Raw genomic sequence first — 20738 nt, 5'->3', positions numbered from 1 at the left:
TTCAAACTTTCATATAGACTGCTGAGCCCCAGCCCCAAAACTTTTGACTCAGTAGCTATCTAGTTGGGCCTGAGGATTTTTCTTTTGAGCAAGTTCCCAGGTGATGCTGACGCTGCTGGCCCAGAAACCATACTTTTGGAGAACCATAGAAAGAAAGCATATATATATGTTAATATAAAAATATTAACATCTTTATAATTCTATCTCCTTTTTGCCTTGACAGATTAAGAGAAAGGACATGGATTTATTAAGTATCATCCAGAATACAAGTCGTTTCATTTTATTTAACTCTCACAGTGCCCTACAACACAATAATTATTTTATGAATGTGGATGTTAAACCTCAGCAATTACATGAGTTGCCCAACATATAATGAAGACACGGTGAATAAAGATAAACTTGTCCAACTCCAAAACCTATACATTCTATCTGTCATGTTCCAACAATCTTCAGCCAGCATAATTATATTAACTCACTCTACTTTCTGCGTGGTGGTGAGTCTTCTACTTTGACTCTCTTGGTCTACTTTGTATTGTTATTAGTTGAGCCAAATTAGCTTTAGAAATAGGGAAGATACACATTTTAAACAAACATGAGAGCTTAAGGTAATTAATAAAGAAAGATGTTACAAATTGATTGTATTTTCCAAACCAAAAATTGATATACATAACCTGGTTAATAACCGAAACTTTGTAGAAACAGGTCAGATTACATTAAACTGTCTACAGATTCTGGTTAGTGTTGAGTGTACATGATCCACGTCCAATACTATTTTCCATGTGTGCATTTTGTTTTTTTTTTTTTTTTTTTTTTTTTTTTCTGAAGCTGGAAACAGGGAGAGACAGTCAGACAGACTCCCGCATGCGCCCGACCGGGATCCACCCGGCACGCCCACCAGGGGCGACGCTCTGCCCACCAGGGGGTGATGCTCTGCCCATCCTGGGCGTCGCCATGTTGCGACCAGAGCCACTCTAGCGCCTGAGGCAGAGGCCACAGAGCCATCCCCAGCGCCCGGGCCATCTTTGCTCCAATGGAGCCTTGGCTGCAGGAGGGGAAGAGAGAGACAGAGAGGAAAGCGCAGCGGAGGGGTGGAGAAGCAAATGGGCGCTTCTCCTGTGTGCCCTGGCCGGGAATCGAACCCGGGTCCTCCGCACGCTAGGCCGACGCTCTACCGCTGAGCCAACCGGCCAGGGCCCATGTGTGCATTTTGGAATGACTGTTAGAAAAGAGAAAATAAAATTACCTCCCTTTGCTACTATTCTGGTTCAAAACAGAGTAGTTAATTTGAATGATTTACCCACTGAAAAAAATTGGCATCATACCAGTTTCCAATGTCTTCTTGCCTTACTGTTTGATTTTAAAATAATGTTCAAACCCATAAACAGTAAAAAAATACATTTGGAACTATGAGTCAAAAGAAAGGTTGCCTAATTATAAGCTGAGCCCCAAGCTCTTCCAAAGACCATTGTTCTGACTTAATTAACACGAACTAAAACAGCCTTAAAACAACAAGGCATGTTCCCATTAGGATAAATTACCCAGACCCAGGCACCGCAGCTAAGAATCCCCTAGAGGAAAATCGGTCACTGCCTCTCCACCCGCACTCCGTCTGTCTCCAAGGACTCAGCCACAGCTGGGAGCCTCCCTCTGGAAGGGGCATCTGTTCCATATTGAATTTGCTTGGTTCTGAGGTGGACTATGGATAAAGGATGAAGAATAATCCTTGGTCAATAGAACCATATGATATAGAAGCTTAGTAGCTCTGTTGCCTATGAAGCACTTTTATTATGCTTATTCTGGTCTTGAGTTTTCTGTGAATATTTACATTTGTTGTTGCTTGCCTTAATAGAGGGCAGAAAAAAAATGAGATAGTTAATAGAAAAATGATGTTTCTAGTTCCTCAGCAGGATTCATAAATTGAGCGAGCATACTGGCGTGGTCAGAGGCTGGGCTGAGTCAGGCAGACCTGGCTTTGCCAGTTGGAGGCATCAGCTCCTTACTCTCAGCCTGTTTCCTCATTTGTATAGTGGTAAGCTCAGTGGTCCCCTCTCCCAGGGTTAACACTCAGTAAATGTTGGCTCTTATTACCCACAAGATGAATCTGCTCTCTCGCTGCAAGTAGAAGAGATTATTCTCCACATTCTCATATCAACCTCGTGATAACTTGCATGGCATTTTTTAAAAATGGGTTTCTTATTTTCTTACACCCTATATACTATCGTGAACCAGCTAATTAGAAAAACCTCAAAAATTTCATTTGTCTACTCATCAGGAATGTAATAAAGTTTAAAATGGGAGCATTTATTTATTTGTTAGTCTATTCCATTTTTTTTTTTTTTTGCCTTTCTTTGTTTGATATTTTTTCTTCCCCAATTGGTAAAGGTCACAGATGGCAGGGTGAATAGGTAACTTCTGTGTCCTCCAAGTAATTGTGTGTGATGCATTTGTCATGTGATGGGGAGAGGTGGGAACTGAGGGTTTAAAATGAATCCAAATAAAGATGAGAGATTAATTCATTTCTGAACATGTAGTTACAATACTAATAATGCTCTGGCTTAAATGAATTCTTAAAAATTTAATTCTGTGAAAAAATATAACAAGTGACGGCTATAGATATATTACAATTGGGGGCCCAAGGCTTATAGTAGAGAAAAGGCTCCCTAATTTTATCCCAGAAATTCAGTGTAGTCCCTCCTTTCTCAGAGTTTTTGAGTTTCCAGAAGCTCAAGAACTATTAACAGCCAGCTTTCACTATTTCTAAGTAAATTCACCAAATTTCATTCTTACTGTAAATTATGAAAAACATTTCTGTGAAAGCTGTTAAAACCAGTCAATAAATCTGGTCAATTCAGCTAAGTGGTCAGTTTCATTTTTCTGTTTCTTACCTCAATAGAACTATCACTTGTTCAGACAACACACACACAAACAAGAAAAATAAAGACAGAATCCGCATCCTTAGTTTTCCAATCGTCTCCAAACTGAGGGCTAGCAGTCTTCGTGAATCTTCACGTGGGAACACAAGCCTCCTCGATCTGGGAAGGCTTCCCCACAGATGCTGCAAGAGCAGCCCTGGTCCTCCTTGTGTGAGCGGCGGACATGGCTGTCGTGAGCAGCATGGGAGGCAAACGATTTGCCACAGTGTTTGCATTTAAAGGGCTTCTCCCCGGAGTGCTGCCTGATGTGTGTGCGGAGTATGCTGGACGCAGTGAACTTCTGCCAAGGAACAGAAAACAAGAAAAAAGTAAACTTCCGTGAGCTAGAAGACCAACAAAACAAAGCATTTAATTTCAGTGTTATTGAGGCTTCTGTCTCCCCAAAGTTGTCCAGTTGATGAGCCTCGAGTATTTATGCTATCGCACACTAGGTCAACAAGAATAACCTTAACATAAAAGGATGTGACTGATGATCCTTCTGGCTGGTAACGAGTAGCCCTGGCTGGCAGAACAGAGGCTTTTCGGTGTCTAAGATCACCTGGGTTCTAGTGAAAAATGCAGATTGACAGCCCTACCCCAGAGATCGTACCCAGTAAGTACTCTTTGGGGTAATAAGGAACCCGAATTTAAACAAGCAATTCTGATGCAGGGGGTCCTAGGACCACATTCCAGGATAAACTGCATTATAGAAAGAGTAGCTAATATTGGCCAATGTCTTTGCATAAGTCAGTGCCTTATCATTTTTCTTTTTAAAAACTTTGAAATTCACAAGTATTCATAAAACAAGAGATTCTGTGTGCCTTTTGCCCAGTTCCCTAAGGGTTATTATATCTTACAAACTATAATATCACAATCGGGATGTTACTGTTGATATATTTCCATCATAAAAATTCTTCATGTAGCCCTGTTATAGACTCACCTGATTGCTGCCACTCCTACTTTTTCCTTAAGCTGTGGCAACCACTAATCTGTCCTCCAGTGCTATAATTCTATCGTTTCAGAATACTGCATTATGTACACAGAATCGTAGAGTAGGTAACCTTTCGGTATTGGTTTTTCTCACTCGGCATAATTCTCTGGTGACTCATCAGGTTCTGTGTACAGTTCATCCCTCTTACTGCTGAGCGGATTCCGTGGTGCGGATGTACCACTGTTGCGTCACCGCCATGAAGGACATCCGGTTTGGGGCTGTTAAGCTGCTACAAGTTTTTATGTATAGGTGTTTGTGTGAACATATAAACAATTGCTGAGTTGTATGCTAGTTACAAGTGTAGTTTTTATTTTTATTTTATTTATTTATTTATATATATTTTTTACAAGTGTAGAAAACTCCCAACTATTTTGCAGAGTGGCTATGATGTTTTAGATTCCCAAGTACTTTGCTGTTTTTTTTACATCTTTTCTTGCTCAGTTCTTTCCTTTCCTTTATTTATAACCTTTCCCCCCATTCATGTCAATACTATACTCTGACCTTTGTCACTTTCAAGTAGTATATTAGAAATGTAATGATTTTGTTTTTTGGGTTCTCTGATAGTGACATAAAACACCAGGTTAAACTGGTGGCCTCAGACTTGGGGGGCTGGGAGAGAAGTACTCAATAATGGGGTATCTGAGCATATGCAGGCTTGGGTCACTGCTCAGTAAGGTGCACAAGCTTACCCGGGCACGGCCAGTCTTCACCAGCTTAAGTAACGGAGTCTACTGTGTAATTTGGGGTTTATTTCATCACATGTGCTCTAGATGCCAATTTGGCAATAGGCTGTATCTGACCATCATAAGCAAACAAGCATATGTGCAAGTGGAAATGGGGATTGGGCTGCTAACAAAAACTTGTTTAAGCCAGGCTATATGCCTCAAGGTCAATCCACGGACACCCAGACAGAACTGAAGGCAGACCCCCTTAGAAGGAGGCTCCCCTTACCTTTGTACAATACACACACTGGTAGGGTCTGTCTCCGGAGTGGACTCTCATGTGCTTGTTTAGGCTGGAAGACTGAGAGAAACATTTCCCACATGTAGAACACTAAGGCAAAAAAAGAAAAATATAGCTGAAATCACATCTTCCCCTAATAAGTTCATTTCACCATGCTAACTATTGCCTTTATTCTGTTTATCTGTAGGCAGAGGATTAAGCAGGCTCAGGCTGAGGATCTAGTTTGGTAGCAGACAGACCTTCTAGAACGTATCAAAGGATCCAGAAGCATGGGTTCCAGTCCAGAGCCTGCCCAATGGTAACTAACACCATCTAACATCTTTGGGTATCAGTTGCTATGGATGTGAAACGTGGAAATTTAATGGGATGGTGGTGTTTAAGAGAGGCCTGAATTAGTCCTGCTCTGTCAAGCAAGTAGCTGTGTGAACCAGGGCAAGTCAGTTAAACTCGGAGTCTTTGTTTCCTGATTTTCCTCATGGGCAAAATACCTACTCTGCCTTCCTTCCAGAGCAAGCACTGCACAAGTAATCCAGCAAGTATTTATGGAGTGCCTACTATGTGCTTATATCCTGCTAGAGACAAGGAGACAAAAATTTAGTCGGGGAAGGTCAATATATAGACCAGTGATTTTTAACCTGTTTCATCTCATAGCACATAAACTAATTACTAAAATTCTGCGGCACACTAAAAAATATATTTTTTGCCGACCTGACAAAAAGAAAGTAGGTATTATTTTGATTTATGCACACCAGACAGCTATTTTTGTGTTGGCCGTTGTCATTTTTTAATTTGACAATCTAAGAAAAAAGAGGTCAGTGCCTCTGTCTAAACAGTCAGATACCGCATGTTTTAAAAATTCTTGCAGCACACCAGTTGAAAATCACTGATGTAGACCAAAATGGAAACCTACGTGGCAGGTGACCTGAGGCACATTTACTGACACAAGAAAGGTTAGATTTCAGGGGTCCGGGAGGAGCAGGTGGTATAGCCACCTGCTGTGAACAGTTCATATTACTTCTCTGTGCTCTTGACCTTGGTGGCTCCTGCTGAATCTTCTCAGTAGTTCTGACCCAGGTAAAAGAACCTACTGTACTTCCATGTCCTGCCTTCCTCCCCAGGTGTGCTTATGCGGACAGAGGGGAGAGCGTATATTTTTAGATGGTGGAATTTTGGGTGGGTTTTAAGGTCTTCTTTAATTTTCCTGTAGTGCTTGAAGTTTTAATAACAACTGTGTATTAGTGTTACTAAAGCAAAAAGAAAATCAGATATTTGAGAAAATATTGGAAAAACAGATTATTTATAAAAGGGAAGCAATTAGAGAATGAAACTTCAAGACTGGAGAACTTTCTAAGACTAAGCAAAATATTAGAAAGAAGAAAATGTAGCCCTGGCCCATGGCTCAGTGGATAGATCATCCTGAAGCACTGAGGTCGCAGGTTTGATTCCAGGGTTGCTGGCTCAATCTGGAAGGCACCACCTTGAGCCCCAGTCAGGGCACAAACAAGATGCAATCAACGGGTGCACAACTAAGTGGAACAATGAGTTAATGCTTTCATCTCTCTCTCCCTTACTCTTTCAAAAATCAATGGGAAAAAAAAAATAGAATGATACATTGAATATTCCAAGGAAAAATTATTTCAACCTACAATTCTATATCCAGCCAAACTATCAAAGAGGTATGTGAGTAAAATATCCCCAAAGAAGGACTCAGAACTTTTCACTATGCATTCTCTTGGGGGTGGGGGGGTTACAGAGACAGAGAGAGAAAGAGGTGGGGGGACAGATAGTGACAGACTGAAGGGAGAGATGAGAAGCATCAATTCTTTGTTGCAGCTCCTTAGTTGTTCATTGATTGCTTGCTCAAATGTGCCTTAACCAGGGGACTATAGCAGAGTAAGTAACCCCTTGCTCAAGCCAGCAACTTTGGCTCAAGCCAGTGACCATGGTGGCATCTCTATGATCCTATGCTCAAGCCAGTGACCCCATGCTCAAGCCGGTGACCTCAGGGTTTCAAACCTGGGTCCTCTGCATCCCAGTCCGATGCTCTATCCACTTTGCCACCACCTGGTCAGGGTCACTATGTATCCTTAAACACAAGTACTTGAAGATATGCCCCAGTAATATAAAAAAGAAATCAAGAAACAAGAAGGATGAAATAGAAGAACCAATAGAATTCAGGAAGGTAGTAAAAAACAAATGCCCAAATGACAGTTCACAGACCCAGAAATCACTGATTCAAATAAGATTAAGATCCAGGAAGAATGTACATCATACAAATTATACAATTAAGAAACTAAATTTCTTACAATTAGAAATCCTAGCAAAAACAAAAGCTTACAAGGAAGGCAAAGATGAAATAAATAAAATTAACCTTGCATAAATATGGAGCAATTTATGGACTATATGAAACGTCTTCTGAAGAAAGGCTGGATAGAATCAATACTGTGAATTTACAGTGAACTCTCAGTACTCATTGTTATGGGCAACAGGAACCCCCTAGCACTTTTATTCTGTGTTCTACATGAATTTTGCTTGAGAATCATCTGAAAAGAAGGTGCATTTAGGTTCTAAAGGCTGGAAGGAGGATGGTAATGCAGGGCTTTTCATTGGTTGTACACCCAGCATCTTCTGCCATTCTTGTCAATCAATTTTTTCTCTTTTATAAACAAATTATTTTGTTAAAAATTGTTTATCTTGCATTGGCTGGAACATCCTCCCAATACACAGAGCTTGCCAGTTCAGTCCCAGATCAGGGCATATACAGGAATAAATTGATATTTCTGTCTCACCCCTCCCTTCTCTCTCTCAAATCAATAAATAAAATTTTTTTAAAAATTGTTTATTTTAAGTCCAACATGTCTGTTTCACAGAAGAAAACAGAGCTTTTTGTTCTGTTTAAGTTTAAATATTTTCTTTTGGGCTTCTTTGGAAGGAAATTAAGTATACTTTACTTTTTATCACATTGAAAAAGTTAAGTACTATCTGACTGATGATGGCGCAGTGGATAGAGCAATGACCTGGGATGCTGAAGTCATCCATGATCTCATGTTGCTGACCTGAAGCCCAGGGTTGCAGGCTTGAGCAAAGGGTCACTGGCTTAGAATGAACACCCCCATCAAGGCACATAAGAGAAGCAATCAATGAACAACTGAAGTGCTGCAACTATGAGTTGATGCTTCTCATCCCTCCCTTCTTGTCTCTCTCGCAAAAACACCCCCAAAATTAAAAAAAAAAAACAAATAAAGTACTACTCAGTCTAAAGTATATAAAATAAAGAAAACTAAAAGAGAATAAAAATGTTATGTAGCCTGACCAGGCGGTGGTGCAGTGAATAGAGCGTCGGACTGGGATGCCAAGGACCCAAGTTCGAGACCCTGAGGTCACCAGCTTGAGTGCGGGCTCATCTGGTTTGAGCAAAAATCTCACCAGCTTGGACCCAAGGTCACTGGCTTGAGCAAGGGGTTACTCGCTCTGCTGAAGGCCCACAGTCAAGGCACATAGGAGAAATCAATCAATGAACAACTAAGGTGTTGCAATGTGCAATGAAAACCTAATGATTGATGCTTCTCATCTCTCTGTCCCTGTCTATCCCTCTCTCTGTCTCTGTTAAAAAAAATGTTATGTAGTAAAAATCAGAAAAAATTAGGAAAAAACCTCAAAATGTTAATTAAGGAGCAAAATGGCATGGGAAATTCAGGTTCCTATGTTTGGAGAGTAGTGAGTTATATGCCTCTTGAGCTTTGGACAGAATTCTTAGCTAAACATTTGAAACTCAATGGTAAGTGGTATTTACAACCATGATAAAGGAGTGAGCTTGCAAAGAGAAGATAACTGCAGAAGTCTTAGGGACACAGAATATGACAGGACTCACTCACCCTCTTCAATCGCCAGTTTAAAATTATTATGCCATTATTCTACCAGAAGAACAAGTCTTGTTTTGATGGTTAAGTCATCTCTTACCAGCTTCCACTTATTCCTATCATTCCTGTCTTCTACCCATCTCAGGGTTTACAGCCTCCCCCCTCCCCAGTTTCAAAAACAGCAGTACTGACCCACAGCTTCCCTCCTCGAACCCCAACCCAAGACCACCACTGTCATCAGTGTTTAGGCAAATGGCCCATCCTACATCCTAGTAGAAATTTATTGACATGACTCTGATTATAACCTTTTCCTGAATTTGACTTTAGTGAAAAATAAAACAAAACTATGCCCTTGATCCAGCTGCAGCAAATATGACCAATACCCTAAATGCTTTATCTTGTCCATTGAAAGATTCACCATTAGTTTATATGCTAACTAAAAAAGAAAATGCTGTCTGACTGTTGGTGGCGCAGTGGATAAAGCATTGGCCTGGAAATGCTCAGGTTGCCAGTTCGGAGCCCTGGGCTTGCCTGGTTAAGGCACAAATGGGAGTTGATACTTCCTGCTCCTCCTCTCTCTCTCTCTCTCATTCCTTCCTCTCTAAAATGAATAAATAAAAATCTTAAAAAAGAAAAAAAAAAAGAAAATGTTACCATTAAAACTATGCCATGCCATCACATGTTGAACATACCTCAATTTCAGAAATAAAAAAATGTGAAAAAACCTGACCCAGTTGCAGCGCAGTAGATGGAGGGTTGACCTGGGACATTGAGAACCCAGGTTGAAAACCCCAAGGTCATTGGCTTGAGCACAGGCTCATCAGCTTTTGTGAGGAATCACAGACTTGACCCCATGGTCACTGGCTTAAGCAAGAGGTAATTGGCTCAGCTGGAGGCCCCCCCAACCCCGTCAAAGTACAGATGAGAAAGCAATCAATGAACAACTAAAGTGCTGCAACTTAAGTTGATGCTTCTCATCTATCTCCCATCCTGTCTGTGTCTCTATCTTTCTTTCACCTGAAAAAAAAAAGTGAAAAAAACTCCATGCCCTGGATTTATAAATTATTGCTTGTAAAACATTACATACTTTCCAAGGACATAAAGTGACAAACCACAGGACAAATACAAACTGCCAATAAAATATTTTAAAATTTAAAAGCCTGACCCGTGGTGGCGCAATGGATAAAACATTGACCTGGAATGCTGAAGTTGTTGGTTTCAAGCCCTGGGCTTGCCTGGGCAAGGCACATAAGAGAAACAACTACAAGTGATGCTTCCCGCTAAACCCCCTGCCCAAATCCTGCCTTTCTCTCTCTAAAATAAATAAATAAATAAATAAATAAATTTAAAACCTTGCCTGACCAGGCAGTGGCACAGTGGACAGAGCATGGACCTAGGACACTGAGGACCTGGGTTTGAAACCCTAAGGTCATAGGCTTGAGCACAGGCTTATCTGGCTTGAGCAAGGGCTTACCGGTTTGAATGCAGGATCACTGGTATGAACTCCAAGGTCACTGGCTCAGCTGAAGCCCCCCAGTCAGGACACATATGAGAAAGCAATCAGTGAACAACTAAAGTGCTGTGAGTTGATGCTTTTCATCTCTCTCCCTTTCTGTCTCTGTCCCTGTCTCTTTCTCAAATAAATAAATAAATAAATAAATAAATAAAACCTCACCGTGACCCTAGCTGGGTATCTTAATTGGTTAGAGCCTCATCCTTATTCATCAGTCTGGGAGTTTGATGCACAGTCAGAGTGCATACAAGAACAAACTGATCACCTGACCAGATGGTGGTGCAGTGGATAGAACATCAAATTGTTATGCAGAGGACCCAAGTTCGAAACCCCAAGGTCTCCGGCTTGAGCATGGGCTTGTTGGCTTGAGCGTGGGGTTATGTCTATGATCCCACGTGACATGACCCCATGGTCGCCGGCTTGAGCCCAAATGTTGCTGGCTTGAGCAAGGGGTCACTCGTTCTGCTGTAGCCCTCTGATCGAGACACATATGAGAAAGCAGTCAATGAACAACTAAGGTGCCACAATGAAGAACTGATGCTTCTCATCTCTCCCTTCCTGTCTGTCTGTCCCTCTCTCTGACACACACACAAAAGAACAAACTGATCAACGCATAAATAAGTGGAAATAGACACTTTCTCTGGAAAGCAGTTTGGCACCTCAATTCAAGAACCTTAAAATTGTACACACATTTGACTAATTTTTCTATTTCTACAAATCCACTCCAAAAGAAATAATCGAAAATAGATAACAGAAAAAATTATTTTTTTTTAATTGATTGGTTTTAGAGAGACAGAGAGAGGAAGGGAGAGAAACAGAAGGAACCATTCACTTGTTACACTTTAGTCGTATGTTCATTGGCTCCTTCCCGAATGGACCCTGACCGGGGATCAAACTCATAACCTTGGCATAACCAACTGAGTTTACCGGCCACAGCAAGAAATAATTATATAGCCCTGGCCGGTTGGCTCAGCGGTAGAGCGTCGGCCTAGCGTGCGGAGGACCCGGGTTCGATTCCCGGCCAGGGCACATAGGAGAAGCGCCCATTTGCTTCTCCACCCCTCCGCCGCGCCTTCCTCTCTGTCTCTCTCTTCCCCTCCCGCAGCCAAGGCTCCATTGGAGCAAAGATGGCCCGGGCGCTGGGGATGGCTCTGTGGCCTCTGCCTCAGGCGCTAGAGTGGCTCTGGTCGCAACATGGCGACGCCCAGGATGGGCAGAGCATCGCCCCCTGGTGGGCGTGCCGGGTGGATCCTGGTCGGGCGCATGCGGGAGTCTGTCTGACTGTCTCTCCCTGTTTCCAGCTTCAGAAAAATGAAAAAAAAAAAAAAAAGAAAGAAAGAAAAAAAGAAATAATTATATAATATTGTTCACTGCAGCAATAGTGGGAGACGTACAAAATAACTCATGGCGCAATCATCTGATGTACTGACACAGCCATTATGTTTACAAATTGGCTTATAATGTAATCTTTTCTTAAAATTTTATTTAGAAAATTAACTTTAACAGGGTGACATTGATCAGTAAGAGTACATAGGTTTTAGGTAAACATTTCTATAGCATTTGAACTGTTGATTATGTTGTATACCCATTACCCAAAGTCAAATCATTTTCTGTCACCTTATATTTATCCTTATTTACACCCTTCCCCCCACCCCCTCCCCTGATGTAAACTTAACTCAGAAAATTAGCCTCATAATATTCTATATGATCTAAGTATATCACCCACACACATATTGAAAAAAATGTATGCCTAAAACGTCTTAACTCTGGGCCATAGTGAATCAGGTGGCTTTTTTACCCCTCCATATTGTATTTATCAGGCATATACTATATTTTCATGTTAAAAAAAAAAAAAATTGGGCCCTGGCCAGTTTACTTAGTGGTAGAGTGTCAGCCCGGTGTATGGATGTCCCAGGTTCTGTTCCTGGTCAGGGCACACAGGAAAAGCAACCATCTGCTTTTCCATACCTCTACCTCCCTTTCTCTCTTACTCTCTCTCTCTCTCTCCCTCCTCCTCCCACAGCTGTGGCTCGTTGATTCCAGCACATTGGCCCCAGTTGGTTCCAGCACATTGGCCCCAGGCTCTGAGGATGGCTGTGGAGCCTCCACTTCAGGTGCTAAAAATATCTCAGTTGTGAGCACATCCCCAGGTGGGCAAAGCATCAGCCACAGATGGAGGTTGCTGGGTAGCTCCTGGTGGGGGTCTGTCTCTCTGCCTTCCTTTCTCTCAACTTGGAAAAGAAGAAAAAAAAATACCATAATGCTAACCCTGTTTCATCCTCAATGGCATGCCCAGAATGAGAGGAGGCCCTTAAAGTTCAGGGTGTGGGGGAGGGATGGTGAAAGCCGAGGGGTCCCTTGCCCCCATAACTAAGGTTTTACCTTGTGAGGCCGGTGCTTCTCGTGAACGTGGAGGATGTGGATCCGCAGCCGGTCCCGCTTCTCGAAGGACCGGCTGCAGAGAGAGCAGGGGAATTTCCTGTCACCCTTGTCCACGCAGGGGGTATACTTGAGGTGCTTATCTCTGTAATATCTGTAGGTAAACACCTTCCCACATCGGTCACATCTGTACCCTTCTGCAGACTCTGTCAAACACAGGGAGACAGGAGCGTGGCTTTGTCAGCTCCCTTACTTCCTCCAAGGCAGATTTTAAAAAACTTTCCTTTTTAGGAAACTTTAAACATATACTGAAGTCAAAATAACAAAACAATAAAACAATAAACCTTCATACACCCAACACCAAGCTTTGACAATGACAACTTATAGCCAACTTTGTTTTCATTAATATCACTTCCCTTCATAATAGGATATTAATTTATCATCTGGTCCCATTAATACCTCATACCACAATCTTGCACACTCCTGACTGGCTTTTGTTACCAGGTTAATAATATAACCAAAATATGCCTACTTTTCTGATCAGCTTAAGAGACAAGTTCAAAACAGTTTACCCAGGACAATGATAAGACACCCAGGATTTATGTCACAGGCTTCCCAAGTGCTGTCCCACTGGACCCCATTTACAAAGTCTTCGGCACCCTCTCAACTTACAGCTCGTGACTCTGAATTCTGGAGGAAGATTCCAGTGCTAGAATCTTCATTTACAAAGTAAAGATGACAGTCTCTTGCCTTGCCCGATACTTAGCGTTATCATGGTGGTTAATTTAATTCTAACACTTAATGAGTTCTTACTACCATAGCGATACTATCACTGAGTGATAAGACCGAGAATGGTAAATTGTTTTTTACCAATAGAGGAGGGAGGAAAGGGGTTAGAGAGGGTGCTACCAACTCTAACATAGGAGGTGCCAGGTCCAGGGGTGTCTATGTCCAAAGGAAGAAGAAGAGGACAGGAGCTACCTACAAAATAATCTCTGTCCAGGATTCCAGAGGCTAAGTGGTTTTGATGGTGCATACGTCACTGGCCCCGGAAGGAGAAGAGTCGGGAGTCAGTATATGCAAGAATCTGGAGATGGAAATCTTTTTAGCATCAGGACAGCAGGGAAGCTATCCATCTGGGGCTTTGTTAGTTAAAGGCACTGTTTAACAAGTGGCTAAGGAAATAAACCGCTCATTAAGTAAATAACCAGGAAGGCAACGGCCAACTGCAGGACAATCCACCGCCCAGACTCGTCTACCACTTCCATTGAGGTGCAAATATTCTCCCAGTCCCCACGCTCAAACAGCCTTCGCCTTCGCTCAGAGCTAGAATTTTCCTTGGTCAGAAATAACTGGCCTTCCTGCTTCCTGGGATGGGAAGGGAAGGGGTTGTCTAAAAGGCGGGAGCAGCGATCTTTACAAATCACAGCATTAAAACACACCAAAATTCAGAATATGGGGACAAGAGTAAATCTGCATAGGAACAACCAACCACTTAGGCAGAAAAGGCACCCACCGTTACTAATTAGACTCAGGTCTTTGGAAGTTAATCTGAACCTAATTTTACCCAATTCCTGCTCCCTTCTCCCTCCTCCCAGCTCAATCAACTACTCTTTTTACTCTAGTGGTTTCTCAGAGTTTTGTGAAGAGTTAAGCGAGTTGTCTTTACATTCCACACGTTCAGCCCCCAAAACACATACTCGGCATGCTGCATATTCAAATAACCCGCCCACATAGGCCCCGACCCTCCCATCCCACTCAGGACCTTAAGGGGAGGGTTCTCACCAGTCCTTGCCGTTTCTCTGTGAGAGGACGGAGGAATTTTGGTTTTTCTTTCCTTTTACCCTCCCCCAAAACATTCGTGACAGAAAACAAGTGAATTCATCCGTAATTCTTCCCAACAAAATAAATCCTTTACAAGTTCCCTCCCACATACTGTCCAAAGTACACCTTATTTGAACAATCCCGTAAGCATCGGATAATGTAGTTTAGAATTGGAGCTCTGGGAGCTCATCCCTGTTGGAGTAAACCCTTTATATGCTTGTGAACGCTGCTACCCGTGTTATTATTCCACATTGATAAGTCTTCATTTACTTAATTATTCTACTATTGAGCACTTAACAGTGTTTGTGCTTTTTCACTAATAGATGGTGGTGCAGCAAAAATCCTTGTGGATTAAAAAAAAAGTCCTTTTGGACTATTTCCCGCAGATGAATTTCCAGAAGAGTATTACTGAGACATCAAAGGTTATGAACATTTTAATAGCTCAATACCTGGTGTTAAAGAATTTTTCAAAAAAGATAAATAAATTTGGGGAGTTGCCAAACATGTATTTTTCTCAAATCTACTTTTCACTTTAATTTTAAAAACAATTGATACATTTTTGGAAGTGACCAAAAAGCCATGTTTGGCTTGGTCTTAAGTATGTGACAACTCTGAGTGCCAGGGCTTTAGAGAATCCCACCACCTTGCCCTCAGACCCACGTTGAGATAGTGGGAAGACAGTTCATCAAACCAATTTGGACAGGCCCTCATTATTTAAACTCGAGGAAGATGGGAAACACCTCTCCTCTCTACCTCCTAATCCCTGGTGGGTGTGTTGTTGCTTGCCTTTGGCTCTACCATCCCCCAGCCTGGACTGCCTTCTCTCTCCCTGCCTAACACATTCCACAATTCTCATCCCTCAGCAGCTTTTCCCAGTTGAGTCAGTGTCTTTCTTCTTCCTTCATTCGATCCACACTGGGATCCAGGAGCAGGGAATGAAGGTTTAGCGTTATTTCCGACCCTGCACAGAGACATGCATGCAGACAATCACTGCAGTTGTGTGATGAATGCAATTCCCATTTTCTTTTACCTGCTACTTACTGCATTTATTATAACAAAATAATAAGGTGGTCTTCTGATTACACATATTATAGCAATTTGCTCTTGTCTTGTCCCACCTATAAGATCAGTGATTCCCAAGCTTCTGTGCATATAAAAATCATTCCAGAGAGTTTTAAAATGCAAATTGCATTTTAAATGCAATCACTCCTGAGAGTGGGTTGTGGGTACTCTAGCTCCTTGCTACCAAAATGTGATCTAGGGACCTGCAACATCAGCCTCCCCTGGAAACTTGATAGAAATGCAGAATCTCAGGTCCCAGGAGGAAACCAGAAACTGCATCTTCCCAAGACTGCCTTGGTATTCACAGCCACATTAAAACTAGAGAGCAAGAGTCTAACTCAATGCTTGTCAAACCTGACTGAGACCTACAGTAAGAAAGACATTTTTTATTCGAGACCCAGTGCACACACACATACCCATCTGAAACAAAAACTTCACAAACAATGCTTGCTCTTACTTAAGTGACAGTCACATCAATATTTCCTATCCTACTTTATTCTTATCCTCTTTTTCTCTCTCATGCTAATCTCCATCACAGAATTGATTTCTCACCCCATTAAGATACTGCAACCCACCATCTGAAAAACACTGCTCAGAGCAGTGACTTCATGGGCTGTGTTAGACTGAGCAGACATGAATCAGAAACTGGCTCACCTAAGGCAGACGTTGCATCAATTTATTTCACTTTTATTGTCTTCTCTGGGTAGGGGGTGAAGGGGTACAAGAAAAGGGATACTTGTGAATAGAAGCAGCTTCAGCAGCTTTGGGAAGATGAGGGCCTTTTTCTCCAGCTGGGTAATGCCCCCCTGGTTAGAGATACCCTCAGTTTAGTCTCCTGTATTAGCCTTTGGGAGGGAGGAGCTCCACAGGCAGCTGAGAAGCTGCAAGAAGGTGTCAGCGTTTTTGCAAAGAACTCAAGAGTCCTTTCACTAGGAGTGCCTCATGCGGCCAGGCGAAGGTGTGCACTCACCTTCAGAGGGCCAGGCTGCCTGCTTCCACTGCTCGGTCACCTGCAGGCTCACGGGAATGTCCAGAAACTTTTCATAGCAGTCTCCATACCACACCAGGAGCTCCTGGTTCTGGTAGATCTCCTTGCAGCTCTCATAAAATATCTGCCCTTGACATTGTACTGCAACTAGGTTCTGCTCCTTGGGGAAGCGGGCGCAGTTGACGTAGGACATCCAGTTCCCTGCGCCTCCTTTTCCATCTATAAAGTGGCTCAAATGACCATCTTCAAAGATCTAAATAAAATAAAACATCACATTTGGAATTTACTTTTTTTTTTCCGGTCTAACCTACAAAATAAATTTACTTGTTAAAAATTTATAACCCAGATCTCACACTGAAGCCCCATGAAGGTATTTATTATTAACCCTAAATAATTTTTAGCTTAAGGACATCTCTACAGGTGAATGTGACACTTTTCAACATTATTACTTTCTTGATTTTCAAATTTATATATAAGCATATGTTAATACCATGCACAGAGGTAAGGGAAACAAGTAGGTTCAATTCTACCACTTAAAACAACCGCTGACTTTGTATTTTATCCCAACCTAGTTTTCATGCATATTAACAAAGCCTCACTTTAATTCTTTCTCCTGCTCTTGTTTTGTTATTATAAACAACCCTATGATTAACATGTTCCACGTGGTCAGAATTTCAGCTTACTTCCCTGAGTTACATTATTGGAAGTAGAAATTCTAGCCAATCCCGTCCCCCCCCCACACACACACACATAGTCAAGAGCCTGTTTTCAGCTAATTTCATAGGCAAACGATATAAAAATTTTTAAATTTGTTTTTATTTTCACTGGCATCTTTTCAGCATCATTCTATCACACTTAAAGCAACTGGCTTAGTCTATAAATATAGCCCAATGTATGAATTCTCTAAACGTACATGCCCTCGCTCCTGTTCACAGACTAAGATGACTTAAGACAACACAGACACTTGGGATTCCTGCAGCGGGACTGTCAAGGTCACAGACTGAACATCCCTTTCCTCCCCTTTATATTGCAAAATAGGAAGCACAGCCAGCAGATTACTGCCCTTGTCCCCTCTCCCTGAGGGGCACAGGCTAAGTTGGTTCCTGCCCCAGTCCCAACCCCCACTTTGCCACCAAAACCATATTTACCTCCCACATGAGAGAATTGTCCCCGTAGGTCTTGACTTCACTGGCGTTGACAACTTTACCTTGAAAGGGCCCAAACCTGACTCCTTTGGCAATGAGGCTACAGCAGAACACGCCAAAATGGGGCACTTCACCAAACAGCATCTTCCTGAGGCAGAGACCTAAGGGAACCCCAAAAAGGGAAGCAGATGAGGTAACGGATTGCATTTGTCTGAGGAAAGAAATCCAAGCAAGGACCTCTGCTTACCTTCTGGTAGTTGAAGGGAGTCTTGATCCACCGTTTGAGGAAGACACTGAGACCCTAGAAAAAGGCAAGGTCAACATCTTATTTTTCATTAAAGTATTATGGCCCTAGCCAGGTTGCTTAGTGGCTAGAGCCTTGTCCCCACACGCTGAGGTTGCAGGTTGTATGCAGGGTCAGGGCACATACAAGAAGCAACCAATGAGCGCACAACTAGGAGGAACAATGAGTCAATGCTACTCTCTCCCTCTAAAATCAAAGTGTAAAAAAAATAAAAAGTATTATGAAATCTTGCCTGACCTGGCAGTGATGCAGAGGATAGAGCATCAGACTGAGATGCGGAGGACCCAGGTTCGAGACTTTGAGGTTGCCAGCTTGAGCGCAGGCTCATCTGGTTTGAGCAAGGCTCACCAACTTGGACCCAAGGTCGCTGGCTTGAGCAAGGGGTCACTAGGTCTGCTGTAGCCCTCCCTCCTCCACCCCGTCAAGGCACATATGAGAAAGCAATCAATGAACAACTAAGGTCTCACAACGAAAAACTGATGATTGATGCTTCTCATATCTCTCCCTTCCTGTCTGTCTGTCCCTATCTGACTCTGTCACAAAAAACAAACAAACAAAATAAACGTATTATGAAATCTTTTCATGAGGCATTTCCCTCCCTGCTCCGTGGAGGCTGTAACCATTTTTGAGTTTGATGTTTATATTTTTCCTACTCCTTTTACATACACAATTTCTCCTTTGAGACACAGAACAACCCTTGCAAGGTTATGTAATGAACCCCACTTTGCAAATTCAAAGAATTTCAGAATGAGAGATAGTGCTGACTTGGACTAAAGTCAAGGTAGATGGCTCAGCTGGGACTCCAACATGCATGAGGTTCTCATGGAGCTACCTTGCATATCCCAGTAGAATCTGAGCCCAGCAGACAGCCCCGCTGCACAAACCATTTCTCTCCTCACCCTTGGCTCTCACTACAGCCAACCTCACCTCAGGAGTTATGCAGTTAAGCAAGTGGGACCTCAGATGTGAACCTGGCCTTCCCAGGCTCCGTTCTCTAATGACAGTCCATATACCGTATTTCCCCATGCACAAGATGCTCCTATGTACAAAACTTACCTTAATTTTGGGGCACGAAATTTGAAAGAAAAAAAAATATATATATATATAATACAAGTTATTGAATTCAAGTTTTATTCATCATAAAATTCATACAACTCTTCATCACTCTCAAACCTCCCATCCAATTAGCTTGTCCTCATCTGTGTCTGATAACAAATCACTGTCTTCAACAGCGCAAAAACAAGTGCAAAAAAGCAGAAAATGCAAGTAAAAAAACTACAACCACTGTATAAGACGCACCCAGTTTTCAGACCCCAAATTTTTTCGAAAAAAAAATTTCTTATACATGTGTCTCATACATGGGGAAATACGGTACTTCAGTCCCCCACCCTTTCCTGACTCCACTCTGAAGTGCCCCTTCCCCACTCCTATCCCCACCTGGATGCGCATCCATTCTAACCCCCGGATGATGAGGACTGCCTTTACCAGAGCTGTCTGTGGGGAGCAGGAGGCCCGAAGCTGCATGGTGCAGGGGCGCTGAGTGCTCCAGGTTGGGAATGACCCCGTACAGAACTAAGTACAGGTCCTCCTGGGTGAAGTGGTACCGATGAGTCGACTTATTCTCCTGGTTCAGGAGTTTGGAGTCATCCTCAGACTGCTTGCTGGGGAAGTAAGGTAGTAACTGGGAGGTCTTCGGCCCCTCAGGTACCAGGGAAGCATCCACAGGGGGAGGCGGAATGAATACGTCAGCTCCATAATACTGGCCACTGTCGCTTCGGCTACCAGTGTGGGCCAAGTCTTCACTGGTGGCCCCAGTACAGTCACGGCTGCTGTTCAGGAAGTGTTGCTTGTCTTTGGGGAAGTGGGAAAACGGGTACCACGGTGGTAGGTTGCCGTGCCAGGGCAGATCGTACAGCGGCTCCCTCTGTAGAGCCAGGCCGGGGCTCAGCAAGGGAGGCGCAGTGCGCAAGGCGAAGGGGGCCACCACCTGGGACGCAGACACCGGAGGGATAGAGAAAGGTTGGTAATCCTCCGCGGCGGGCAGGCTGTTCCCGTAGGGTCCGTAGGATGGGAAAGGCGCGTAGTAGGGCGCCAGGTGCTGGGGGCTGTTTTGGAGCCTTTCCGGCGGGTGGCACACCTTGTCCGGAGGTGCAGCCTCACTTGGCGGCGGTAGAGCCATCCCGGCCACAGCGCGCGGCGGGTCTGCGGAGAAACAAGTGCGCTGAGTGAGAACGCCGGGTTCTGCGCCCGCGGAGCCTCCACCACCCGAACCAGCCCGAGGTCGAAGGAAATCCGATACACTCCCATTTCGATCCAGCAAGCCCCACGCCCCACCTCAGAAGCAAAAACCGCAATAAAACGAACACACATTCTTTAAAATAAAAATAACAACGAAAATTTGCCGGGATCCTGTCTGACTCCAAGTTCCAGGTGAGTGTAGCCTTTGCCTTCCCTCTCCAAACACACCTTGACTAAAAGCTGTTGGTTTCCAATACCCACTCTCCATCTGGCCCCAAACCCGGCTCCTGCAAAATTTGTCTTAAGTGCCCTCTCATGCACTCTCCCGCCCTCTTCTAGGTCCAACAAAACTATTCACAGTGTGGGGGGAGGGGGCTGTCGGGCGGTCCCAAGTCCCGGCTGGGCCGGGAGCCGAGAGGACAGCCTGGGCTTTGGGGCGGGCGACAGCCCCAAGCGCTCCTGAGACCCCAGCCGGGCGGGAAGAGCCAACGGCCCCGGGTCGCATCGCGCAGGAGACGCGCTCCCGGAACCCAGGTCTGACCCCGCGTTCCCAGGCGGT

General features: G+C 43.4%; 1 protein-coding gene across 1 annotated transcript; it reads right to left on the bottom strand.

The window, feature by feature from the left end:
- Positions 1 to 2985: 2985 nt before the first annotated feature.
- PRDM14 (PR/SET domain 14) lies at positions 2986 to 20120 on the bottom strand. Its single transcript, XM_066372739.1, has 7 exons — positions 19427 to 20120; positions 17885 to 17938; positions 17641 to 17798; positions 16475 to 16745; positions 12622 to 12824; positions 4855 to 4956; positions 2986 to 3213 (listed from the first exon to the last, which is right to left on the bottom strand). Exons 1-7 carry the CDS (start codon positions 20118 to 20120, stop codon positions 2986 to 2988), a joined length of 1710 nt encoding a protein of 569 aa, XP_066228836.1.
- Between the last annotated feature and the right edge of the window lie 618 nt (positions 20121 to 20738).

This window comes from Saccopteryx leptura, chromosome 3, assembly GCF_036850995.1.
Source record: "Saccopteryx leptura isolate mSacLep1 chromosome 3, mSacLep1_pri_phased_curated, whole genome shotgun sequence".
Taxonomy (NCBI): domain Eukaryota; kingdom Metazoa; phylum Chordata; class Mammalia; order Chiroptera; family Emballonuridae; genus Saccopteryx; species Saccopteryx leptura.
This window is presented reverse-complemented; position numbering and strand designations above follow the sequence as displayed.

Bases quoted from the DNA above. Each gene is read 5' to 3' on its own strand.
- PRDM14 (XM_066372739.1), bottom strand. From the start codon at position 20,120: ATGGCTCTACCGCCGCCAAGTGAGGCTGCACCTCCGGACAAGGTGTGC. The intron at 17,799-17,884 runs GTAAGCAGAGGT...GGGTTCCCTTAG, and splicing joins CTCCCTTCAACTACCAGAAG to GTCTCTGCCTCAGGAAGATG. The intron at 4,957-12,621 runs GTAAAACCTTAG...TTTTTGCCTTAG, and splicing joins AGAAGCACCGGCCTCACAAG to TGTTCTACATGTGGGAAATG.